The sequence below is a fragment of the Halichondria panicea genome, chromosome 5 (assembly GCF_963675165.1).
Source record: "Halichondria panicea chromosome 5, odHalPani1.1, whole genome shotgun sequence".
Classification (NCBI taxonomy): domain Eukaryota; kingdom Metazoa; phylum Porifera; class Demospongiae; order Suberitida; family Halichondriidae; genus Halichondria; species Halichondria panicea.
The window spans coordinates 4,909,040-4,921,412 of record NC_087381.1 but is presented as its reverse complement, the minus strand read 5'-3'; the positions used below and the strand labels follow the sequence as shown (position 1 = coordinate 4,921,412).

The 12,373-nt window shown below is 43.7% G+C and overlaps 1 protein-coding gene and 1 long non-coding RNA gene across 2 annotated transcripts; one reads left to right on the top strand and one right to left on the bottom strand.

The window, feature by feature from the left end:
• Nucleotides 1-7: 7 nt before the first annotated feature.
• LOC135335993 (abhydrolase domain-containing protein 2-like) lies at nucleotides 8-5,067 on the top strand. The gene is made up of 7 exons (XM_064531741.1): nucleotides 8-298; nucleotides 1,013-1,215; nucleotides 1,429-1,569; nucleotides 2,098-2,281; nucleotides 2,570-2,992; nucleotides 3,343-3,470; nucleotides 4,786-5,067. Exons 1-7 carry the CDS (start codon nucleotides 93-95, stop codon nucleotides 4,935-4,937), a joined length of 1,437 nt encoding a protein of 478 aa, XP_064387811.1. The 5' UTR covers nucleotides 8-92; the 3' UTR covers nucleotides 4,938-5,067.
• Nucleotides 5,068-6,449: 1,382 nt separating this feature from the next.
• LOC135336113 (uncharacterized) lies at nucleotides 6,450-7,265 on the bottom strand. Its single transcript, XR_010394718.1, has 2 exons — nucleotides 7,048-7,265; nucleotides 6,450-6,887 (listed from the first exon to the last, which is right to left on the bottom strand). It is a non-coding gene; the product is annotated as an uncharacterized LOC135336113 (long non-coding RNA).
• Between the last annotated feature and the right edge of the window lie 5,108 nt (nucleotides 7,266-12,373).

Here is a 12,373-nt window from a genome sequence, read left to right as displayed (position 1 = left end):
CCAGAAAGATCTCTCATTACCTATCATATTAATTCATAGACTAAACAAACATAGATAGATACTATAAATGTAGATCTATCTATGAAACAAACATGTTCCCTTCACTAGCTGCCCTGAACCCCATCGTACTACTGCTCTTTCTGCTACTTGCCTGGGTTTTCACCTGGTCCTACAGACCCAGCTTGCTTCAATGGCTCTCCAGTCATTTGCTAGGAGGACACAAACCTTCAGTGTTCTATCAGGAAGGGTCTGCTTTTTGTGATCGAATTGTCAACAAATGTCCAATTCTACAAGAAAAGTGAGTCACAACATGCATTGCATATCGTACCCATAGAGATATATATGGACATAATTTTGTAGAAAGCTGTGATCACCACATGCACAATGCCACAATACACTCGTACTCTCGAGAAGTTAAACCTCTTGTAGTTACTGGGAAAACCCCCAGCTACGGTTTAAACAACCACTTGTAGTGGGAAAACCCCTAGCTAACTTGGGTATTTAGGTTTTGCAAGTAGTAAGCTCTATCTGAGGTCTGGACAGTGGTTTATGCATGTTTATGAGACGTGCATACCAGTTATAATTATGTACTAGACCTAAGCGTTTGGGTGGAAAAAGTAAGACTCAGAGCATCAGATTTTGTAATAAAAAGATGTAGGGCAAACAAGTAGGACTTAGTGTAGCTACTGAGACCTGCATACCAGTACATGTGTATCACATTATTGTCCTATGCTACACATGTACGCTAGACATGTGACAGTTTCAGTTGGCTTGTTAGCTTAATTGTTGCTATTAATTGCCATTGATACCCATTCATACATGTAGTTGAGTATAACCTGCCTAAGTTGTCACATGTTGACCTCCCCCACCTCACACACACACACACGCACATGCACGCGCGCACACACACACACACACACACACACACACACACACACACACACACACACACCCATGCACGCACGCACACACACACACCCATGCACGCACACACACACACACACACACACAGGTACACTCCTCCGTTCTTATGGGGTAGGAGTGGTCATGTACAGAGTATCATGTTTGGATTAATTGGCCGATTCAATGTCCGTCCAATCAGAGGCCACCAGCGATATAGCGTTGCTACGAGCGATGGCTCCACCCTATACTATGACCTGCATGAGCCTGAGGGCGATAAAGAAGATTGTCCCTACACCATTTTAGTATGCCCTGGTGAGACCGTGATAGCATACTTTGTAATGAAATAGCTACTTAATTAGAAAGACTGTCCTTGCATGTGGCTCAAAAGGTATGTACTCAAGAAATGTCCACATAATTGTGAAAAGTGAAATTTTAAAGCCCAAATACGAATATCACTGATACACAAACTGCACTTGCAGCCATATTTGGATAACTTCCTATTCTTCAAATGCTGTCCATGTGTAGGTATTGGTAACTCAAGTGAGAGCAAGTATATGAGCACATTCACATCCCACGCGCTAGCGTGTGGGTTCAGAGTTCTGTTGTACAACCATCTGGGTGCCCTGAAGGGAGAGAAACTCACTGGACCACGGATATTCACCTATGGTGGGTAAATAGTATCGAGTGGCCACAGTATGAAATGTATATTCCTTATGACTGAGAAATCTTTGACTGTGGTTTGGAATGTGATTTCTAAAATGATCATCACGGTGCATAAAGATTTTGGGGGAATAAGGCATGCTTTTAAGCTAAAAAAAGTAACTGTTATTTCAATACCATGTTAGATCTAACATTTCCGGCTATGGACACTCAAGTCATACAACTGCATGACGTTGTGCAGTACCAGAATGCAAATTTAGGGGATAAATTGGAGCCAGAGGGGGATATCCCTTTCCCCCTCCCCCCTCCTGTATGACACCTGATCATTATTAATGCTTACTATGGACACTCAGTCATACAACTATATATAGTACACACGAATGCAAATTTTAGGGGGGGGGATTAGAGCCAGAGGGGGGATATCCCTTTCCCCCTGTATGACACCCTGATAATTGTCAACTAATTTGTTACATAGCTGCTGGTATTCATGTCCCTTACACCCCTTTCCCTCCAAATACACGTATTTACATGTAGGTGGCACGGGAGACTTATCGGCTATTTTTGACCACGCCTCCAAGCTCCACCCAAACACCAGATGGGTAGGCATTGGGTTCAGCCTGGGGGGGTGCATACTCACGCGTTTCCTGGGGGAGGACTCGGAGAGGCGAAGAAAATTTGTGTGTGCTGCCTCAGTGTGTCAAGGCTATGATCCTATGCTGTGAGTGCAGGGTGTATGTTGTGGGGGTATCGTATTGTTCTCATATAAGGGTAATAAGAGTGTGTGCTGCCTCAGTGTATCAAGGCTATGACCCTACGCTGTGAGTGTAGGGTGTGTTGTGGGGGTATCGTATTGTTCTCATATAAGGGTAGGGGTATATTGTAGTATGTAAACAAGTAGGTACCCTGTATGTACGTACATTGTATCACAGTCTCAGAAAGCATTTGTGTCGAATACATGTTTGAAGAGTGCATACATGTATATTCAAGCAAATTAACTGTTTCACAGCTGTATGTCGTACCTCAATGACTGGACCAACCTTCGTTGTTTCTATAACTATATTATCACACAAAAGCAGCTGGCATTCATTCGTCGTCATAGTGACACCCTTTTGACCTCCTCATCCAAAGCAATAACTCACGACCACAATCTTTCAGACGTCAATTGTAAACAAAAACTCTCACAGCAGTCAACAGACGACCCACGAATCCATCCCAATCCGAATTTGAACACTCCGTCAAAAACCACCCAGTCACACCCTCTCATCTATCATTGCCATGGTAACTATGACCACAATGGTATAGCGCTAGATATTTCCCGGGTTCAACCCCCAGACTATCAGAGATTGAACAGAGTGACCAGTATGTTAGACCTGGACGAATTCTATACGAGACGTGTGTGTGGTTTTAGCTCTGTGGTGGACTTGTACAGGTAATAATATTATAATATTCGATACATACATGTAGATATACCCTGGACCCTCGGAGTAACCAATGTATTAATTCATCCTTTACCTGGGTCAGTGAACAAGGAAAGCTATAGAATTATGGTTTGTTGCTTCTTTGTATAACTGAACACTCCTCTGGTTTCATAGATCTATTCATTCATGTCAACAGCCGAGGGTTAGCACTTCAGCAGTGCTCTAGTACGTACAATTATGTATATAGTTCCACTGCAAGATTAATCAATCGTGTTTGTACAGTTGTTACTACATTGTATGTGCTCCCCTCTATAATGTACACGCTACAAATGATTGTTATAACTTTTCCCCTTCTCTTCAGGTGGACTTCATGCATTAAGTTGTTGTACGAGATTAACGATCTCCCTGTACTGATTGTGAACACAAATGATGACCCTCTAGTGGTGCTTGCTAACACTAGGATACTTGACATACCCAAGAGCTACGTAGGTGAGTGAAGAGTGCATGGAGGTATTAAGTTTGGTCGATGAAATGTAACTCACAGCAGCCATTAATAGCAGATCTATAGTTAACCCGAGGCCGCCGCAGCCAGCGAGTTAGTACATGCAGTCTGTTGGTTTGTTTGTTTGTGATATCTGAGCCTCTCACCTGGATGCCATAGCGCTGCATTTATACGTCATGGCTATAGCCTCCACACAACAATTTATTATGCCTCGGTGCGCATGCGCAAGTGAGGTGTGTGTGTGTGTGTGTGTGTGTGTGTGTGTGTGTGTGTGTGCGTGTGCGTGTGCGTGTGCGTGCATGCGTGTAAACCGCTAAAGCTGCTCGATCAATTAAGTTCAAGTAAGAGATTTTGTATTGGCTTCTATAGTCATGTTTTCTTGAATTTTAATTCGTGGATTTGCAAATTGCTCGAGTTATGCCTAGTTTTGCTTACTTAGAATGCCATTGCAGCAGTTTCAGAAGAGTGCGTAGCAAAACTTGTCCATGGAGTGTTGCTACTCTACTTAGTACTTAGCTCTGCACTAGAACTCTAGCTATTAGTAGCTGCAAGAGTGAGAAGAGAGCTGCAAGGCTCTGCTGGTGCAGCCATTCATTTTAGACTTGGACTTTTATATACAGAAGTGGTTTTTAGGCATTAGGGACGTGAATGACTGGGTTTCTATCACTGTTGACTTTCTTCGGGTTCCACTGCATGTTACCAGAGGAGGTTGGTCACGATTGTTAATTAATCTTATAATTTTCTTTGTAACCTCCAATTCCTACAGTAAATGCACAGAAGCCATTGAAAGAACCCCAACCTACCCAACCCGCTGAGTCAGCACTTTTATCTTATTTTGGCATTCTTGAGCGTTTATCTGTTAGTCTATGAGTCGTAGCAGTCTTAAACTATCGTTGCTACACCCGCTATATTAAAACAGAAGTCAAAGAAACAAGGAAAGTGCAGCAACAACTGGAACTTTGTGACTAATCTTAGTTTCTGCCTTATTACTTTGAGTATGACTATGCTACTCACTTTCTAGTGTCACTGAGTATTGTTAGCATCATTTACTACTAGTATAAAAGGCTGTGATCGTTTGCAGCCTTTTGGCTTAGCTAGGATAGCTACTTTCTCTCAAGTTTCCACGGAATTGGAGGTTATAAAAGATTAATTAACAATCGTGACCAACCTCCTCTGGCATGTTACAGTATGTATATTTGTCCACACACTAGACAGTCCATATAATTAATTATATTCTGTTATTCATAACCCTCCACATAATTGAAAATACCTCCTCTAACTCAATCACCCATGCACGCACAGAGCACAACTCCAATGCTCTGCTGGTGATCCCCAAACACGGAGGCCACCTTGGGTTCTTCGAGGGCGGAGCTATCGTTCCTAACACCACCTCATGGATAGACAGACTGCTCGTCCAATATGCACAGGCCTGTAGCAACGAACTTACAGACTAGACATCATAGAGTGTATAGTATACACATGTAGCAGTGTCATTTTATAGCTCAGTAAACGTTAGGTTAAGTTATACTGTCACCACCGTTCAGATTTTTATTCTTTATTACGATCTGTGATGTTTATACACAATCATGCAGACAATAATTCAGGATACAGGCATGTGCATGGCATGCATGCAGTTGGCACCTATACAGTGTATGCTGATAAATGCATGTATACCACTATATAATTATACTCACTAAGTTAATATCGCATGCATGTGCTAAAAGGATGTATATAGTCCACGAAATTAAATCTGCAAAATTCGCGAAAGTTTATAATCTCAAATTATACACGCTATACGATAGTATTTAACTACGAAGTTCTAAGATAGTATTTAACTACGAAGTTCTACATGCAGTATTTGAAAATTCCACAGCTATATTATTAATCAGCAAAAAAAAGTTAACTCTGACTAAACTCTCACTGCCTTGAACAGTTGGTCAGCCCAACGGTGGATCGAATGTCCAGTAGAGATGATCAGCTGATAGGATTGATGTCGGATAAAAAACCCATTTAAATGAGGATTAGTAGCTTCGTAGGCATTATAGCCAGACTGCCCCAGGTAGTTCGTGTGCTCCTTAAAAGAGGCATCATATTTGAAGAGTGTTGAGCCATCGTTGGAATCTTCGTGTATTACAAACGACTTGTGTCGTAAATATATTGTAGGAATGATAAAATTTTGAAAGGAAACTGTTCCAGCCCTGCCATTCACAAGCCAGGTCTGACTAGATTGTAAAGGTGAGAGTCGTCCCTTTTGTAATTGCACCAGTATTTGAGAATGGGTTTGTTCCAAAGTAAAATTGAGGGTAATTTTTAGACTGGAATACAGAGCACCCATGCGGACAGTGTGTACTTTACCAAAATGGACATTGACGCCTAAAATTATAAATAGTTTGTTTGTATTGCATGAAAAAAGTAACACTTAATTGATAAAGCAGATTTCTTTAGCTGATTGGCTGCATGAAGATCACGTGACAGCACTAAATTATTTTGTTATGGCGATGCAAAGTTGAACCAATTGTATTGAGAATGTAGCCAGGTATAAAACACGTCGCTGTACAATTAAAAACGGCATGCATGCTGTACATGAGGCTAGAGATCATATGACAGCACTAAATCTTTTAAAACACACCTATACATGTATAGCTAAAATCACATGTTTTATTGCTGGTGTACTTGGATGGACTCTCTGCATGTGTATATTATACACAGAGAGTCCATCCGAGTATACACCAGCAATAAAATAATATGGTGTGTATAATATGAATGGGTTCTGAGCCCTGGGCAGCTCTTAAATTCCGAAAGCTAGTAATTAAAGCCAACATGCTCATTTAAGGCTCAAGACTCTCACTCGGAGAAACTCTAAAAAGCTAGCCTGCATACGCATGCATTTTATAGCCGCACAGGCTCCTACATGTATGCGTAACAGTATACTTCTTACTATAAATAGAATCATCATCTTCCGGGAATCGAATGCAAATAACACGTATAGACATGTCAGTAACAAATTCAATACTAAATTAACATACATCTCTAACTGCATGGCTAACTAAAGCTATAATTATAGTAAATGTTACACAGTTGTCTTACAGATCTATATCAGTTCATTGCATGAGCTACACAGCTATGCAGCTACTCAGTATAACAACTCAGGGAAAATAATTTCCCATGAGCCTCACTTGACAAGTGGTTAGCTAGGACGTGCCCATTGGGGCATCCTGCAACGACAAGAAAGTCCTTACGGCAACCAGGGTAAGGATCTGTGAGACCGAAAACGGATATAGCTCCAGAGCAGCTCATTCGCCCATCACACTGCTGTTTGGCCCAGTTGGTGCTAATTCTTGTAACACTGGGATTGAGATGGCTGGTACAGGTTAAACCATAATAGGCGAAATGGACCGTCATGCCTACAACAGATAAAGAGGAGGAAATTATATGTATATATATATATATAGAATTTTTATAATTATGCAGTATATTCGTATACTCATAATTATTTGCTATAATTATTATATATACTTTGCTCATTTTACAAACGAATGTATGACATTCAATGACATGCATTACCACTGTTTTCTTCAGCATCTTCATTGACATGAGCAGCTTGCATTAAAGCCTTCTCTAGAGCCACCACTATACTCTCTTCAGATTCAAGTTCAGCTGGAGCACTAGCGCTGCTTATGATCAGCTTAAGAACAATTAGAGTGGCAAAAATAACTGCTTTCATTGTCCTAGTATAGATCAATTATAAGCTGCCCAATTTTTCACTCTCTAAAAAGGCAACCTTTTTTATAGTACATTTATGCCTTGGTGCACATGTGCAAGCAATTAGGTTATTCGATCACCATGGCCTATATGGCTGACATGCAGTTACAATGAAGTGCTTCTATATTATGTAGCCAGCATTATAATTATCTGACAAAATAATAATTATATAAAAGCTTCCACTGAAGCAGCATGCAGCATATGCATGCATTCACCCCAGGTGCTTTCAGGAAGGGATATACTGTATAAGAATGAGCCTGCAATGTTATATGCAACCTATATACATGTATATAATTATATAGACTGCATGCACTCATCCTGGAAGGTAGCCTGCTAGGCCACCATCATGTAGCACCCCTCGTGCTTTTCATAGGAAGATGCCTGCAATGTTATATGCAGCCTAATGTATATAAAAGCTTCCATGCTCACAAAGGCACGATATATCATGCAGCACCTCCGTGCTTTGGAAGGTATAGTATAAGTTTAAATACATACATTCATGTATGGTCTAGCAGGCAGGCTACCTTAATTCCTATTGGAATCCTATACTCATCCTGGAAGGTAGCCTGCGAGGCCACCATCATGCAGCACCCCTCGTGCTTTTCAGGAAGATGCCTGCAATGTTATGCAGCCTATAATGTATATCTTCCATGCTCACAAAGGCACGATATATCATGCCTGGGGCCATCTCGCTTCTACCAATGGCGTTCCCAAAGGCTGATTTCAGAAGAGGCATCTGTGTACGTAGAGGCACATGTCTGCATGGGGAGTGTGACCAAAAGGTGGTGGCAAAAGTTAGCCACCAGTTGATCATGTCTTAGTAGACATGATCAACTGGTGGCTAACTTTTGCTTCCACCTGGAATGGGACTGCCTTCTTCCTGGAATCCGATTGGTCACACTCCCAGACATGTGCCTCTGGTACAAGCGAGATGGCGGTACATTAGGTATAAGCAATACATATAATTAATATCATGATTCCAGTGTTATTCACTGACTTTTGAACTGCATGACCCTTACAAAATTAGGTTTTCCTAAAAAGAAGGGCAGCTGATTAGTAAATGTTCACTTTCAGCCATTTTTTGCCCCATGAGAACATCGTTATGCAAAACTTAATGTAACTGATCTTTACCAAAAATTGACATTGATGCCCAATGACACCTAACCGAGTATAATTAATTTTATCAGGGCCTAATTAAGTTATATCTGAGTCTATACTCACCTGTGGATGCATGGATATAGCTTTCACACAACAAGTTATTAGTTTTAGATTTCGAGTTAAAGCTTTGATGTCAAATAAAAGCAAGCTATAATAATTATAAGGAAGCTTGAACTTGCATGTTGGCCTCGTTTAACTTTAAGTGGAACCCCATGCATGCAAGCCTTTAAATCGTGTTAACTATGGTCGTACAGATTGCAGTAGATGATTGCGATCTATAGGTAATGCGTCATATCCTACGCGAGGATATTACTATCTTTTGGCAGTACCGGTCTAAGCGGATGTCACGTGCCCATCTATCTCTGTCATGCTAGAGGTTGGGGTCACGTGACTGCGGTTAGGTTTTGGGGGAGTACTGAGAGAGGGGCCCCTGCGATTAGCATTAAGCACGTAAGTGTTGGGGGCCCTCATTCAGCCCCCGAAACGGTATATCAACATCGTCGGATGGAAAATGTAGGTCTTAAAACCTCCGTGAATGGGAGGGTGGGAGGCTTAAGATTTGAGCAGCCAATTTGTCTGTGGCTTGCTGACAGTAGCTGTACTTTAGCACGTGGAACCAGGATGCTATACTGGATGCGCATGTGCGGTAGGCATGCATGTAACCAGAAGCCACGCCTATATGATAGTGGGCTTCGAGGTAAGGCCGCGGTTAGTGTATTCCCTCGTTAACTACGTTTAACTACATTAAACTACATTTAACTATGGTCGTACAGATTGCAGTAGATGATTGCGATCTATAGGTAATGCGTCATATCCTACGCAAGGATATTACTATCTTTTGGCAGTACCGGTCTAAGCGGATGTCACGTGCCCATTTATCTCTGTCATGCTAGAGGTTGGGGTCACGTGACTGCGGTTAGGTTTTGGGGGAGTACTGAGAGAGGGGCCCCTGCGATTAGCATTAAGCACGTAAGTGTTGGGGGCCCTCATTCAGCCCCAAGGAATAGAAATAGGTAGTGTACTCCCCAAAACTAGGAAAATACCTGGGTACGACACCGAAAAGGGGGGGTTACAATGGCGGGTCCTGTTAGGGAACACATGTATATATATAGACTGCATACTGAGTAATAATCCCTGTTGAGGGGTAGCCATGTCGAGGCGCGGGTCCTGTTAAGGGAACACATGTAGGCTGCATACTGAGCATTGAGTAATAATCCCCATTGAGGGGTATGCCATGTCGAGGCGCGGGTCCTGTTAAGGGAACACATGTAGGCTGCATACTGAGCATTGAGTAATAATCCCTGTTGAGGGGTAGCCATGTCGAGGCAGAATGTGGGTATGCGTATTTTAGGTTGCCGATATGGCTCAACACCCGGATATGGAATTATTTATCTACAATAAAATATATAGCTTACACACAAACCGTCTATACATAAACCGTCATAACAAATAATGGAAGTCGTGTATATACAAAATATAAGTGCACGAAGTTGTGAAGAGTCGGCGAATGTGGGAAGAACATACCGGCAGTACGGACTGAGCCGACAGGGATAATCGCATGGTATTCACGGGGAGAAGATTGTTGTACTGCTAGCATGCCATGGAGTGTGGGTGTAACGCTGGCAAGGCTGAGCTGTTTGTTTCGGAGACTAGCACCCAGACCAGTATAGTCTTTCACTGATGTGTATAGAGGGCCAGCAGTCGACGGTCATGATTGTGACTCTAATGGACAATTGAGGGGGTACACTGCATGGCCGCCCGGACGTTCAGCCAAAGCGTGGTCAGAATAACTATTAGTATTAGCAGCGGGTTCGTGCGACCGGTGGTGAAACCTGAGGGAAAGCACCCGAGATCCAGAGGATTGCCCTGTAGTGGGCTGAGAATAGTGCATGCTACAGTGCAAATCAGTAGAAAATGTTGACCCTTTGTGATCCAACTATATACTTGCGTCCTGGCAAGGATCGTGTGGTAATAATGCGGATTCTATTGTTGCGAATTGATCAACCCTCGTGATACTCGCAAAACATTTCCTATCTGCCACTGGCATACTGTTGATTATTGTTGCTGGCGGGATGTGGCCGTGAGTCCTAACTGAGACTGCTAAACACTTGTAGTAATAATAATAATAATCATAAGCTGTGTGACCAGAGCTACGCCTGAAACCGTCAGGTTGATTGTAGGTAGTGCGGCCTGGGTGGGCTCTGCGGAGATTCAGAAGAATGAGGTGCTTATAAGCGAGTCTGCCTCCATTGTGTGGCAGGGTTAGTATGAGAGGCGGCGCTGCCAATGAACGCATGCGTTTTGAGTGGGAGAGCTATTATTGTTGCTGGCGGGGGTGTGGCCTGGGGTCGTGCTGATCTATGCGCAGGCCGAGGCGGGGCTCTGCGGAGATTCACGACAAGCAGTAATACAGGCAATGACTTTACTGACTGCGATGGTGCTAAGCAGGTATAACTACTGAGCACTGTGCTTCTGACTCTGCGCAATGAGCCGCCACGAGCGGGGCTGGCGGTCAGGTTGATTGGTTGATTGTAAGTGCATGTCTTCGCAGGGGACTGGGACTGGTGGGCAAAGAATGTTTGAGTTTACATGTACCGCGATGCCGGCTGTAGAAAACACTTGCCGCAGAGCAGGTGCTTTGGATGGCGTGTGGGAGAGGGGCTGTGTGGGATTTCAACCGGGCGGTCAGGTTGACTGTAAGTGCGCCTCGGAGCGGGAGTTCATGCCTTCTGACGTGGGCAGGGGCATGAGTTTACATGTACCGCGGCCTGACTAGCGACCGAGATTGAAGAAATGAGTATGATGTGGGTCAAAGTAGGATTCTGTGCTGTTAGCGGAGCCTTGAGTGGGCTCTGAGTTCTGCGCCCTGGGCGGGGCTCTCAACATCTGTGAGGGTTGAGTTTGCGGTGCCTGTAGAAAATACTTCACAGGGTACCTGTAAGCAGCGGCCTGTGGACCCCCCTAGCGGAGAACCTGTTGATGGCTGGTATGAAATGAAAAGCTGTGAGAGAGGCCTTGGGCGGGGCTCTGCAGGTTAACAGACAAGTTTTAATTAATGTAAAGTATGATTCTGTGCTGAGATTAGTCTACTGTAGAGGGCTCGGCAGTCTAACTAGTGCAGAGGCCAGGCTAGTATGAACATTGTTGTGACTGACTGGGCGAGCGGTCCGTGAAAGAGGCCCTGGGCGGGGCTCTGCGGATGGGTGCTGAGTAACAGTCTGGCGCTGGGTTTAATTAATGAATACAAAATACGACTAGGTGGGCAGGCCTGGCCCGCTTCTACCGCGCCCACTGAGATTGAAAACGGCGGTGTGGGTGGGCAATTCCTGGGCGGGGCTATGTGGCCTGAGTTCGAGAAACTGAGATAGAGAATACCCAGCTTAAAAGCAACTTTGGGCTGTGTGGCCTGAGCTAAGCTTTAATTAACGCCAAGTATAATATTATGTGTAGCCTGAACGATAGTAGCCTGAGCAACACAGATATTAAAAAACACATGGTGTGGGTAGCATGTAGACAGAAACAATATGGTGTAGACTGTGATAATCAGAAGGGTGTTGGGTTTTTGTCTAAAATACCCAGCCCAAGATCCAACGTGAGATTAGAACAAGGCACTGTAGAGTTCAGCTTCAGGGTAACTCAAGGTCGGGCCGGCGTGGTTGTCCAAGCTGTGTGTATAGGGCGAGCCCCGGGCGGGGCTTCCAACGGTGCATAGGCGAGCCATGGGGTTGGAAATGTTGTCCGACTCAATAGCCAGCGTGAGATTGAAGCTAATACGGTGGGTCTGGTAATCAACTCGGGGCACTGAAATCTAACCTCAATACCAATCAAGGACGGCCTGAGCAACGTGGGTGGGTGGGGCTGTTGAAGTAGTGAATAGTGTGGGGGCGGGTTTGCCCAAGCTATGTGTATAGACAAACCGGCTTCCAACAGCGGGCGAGCCATGCTGCAGCTACCCGAATTTAGCACAGAA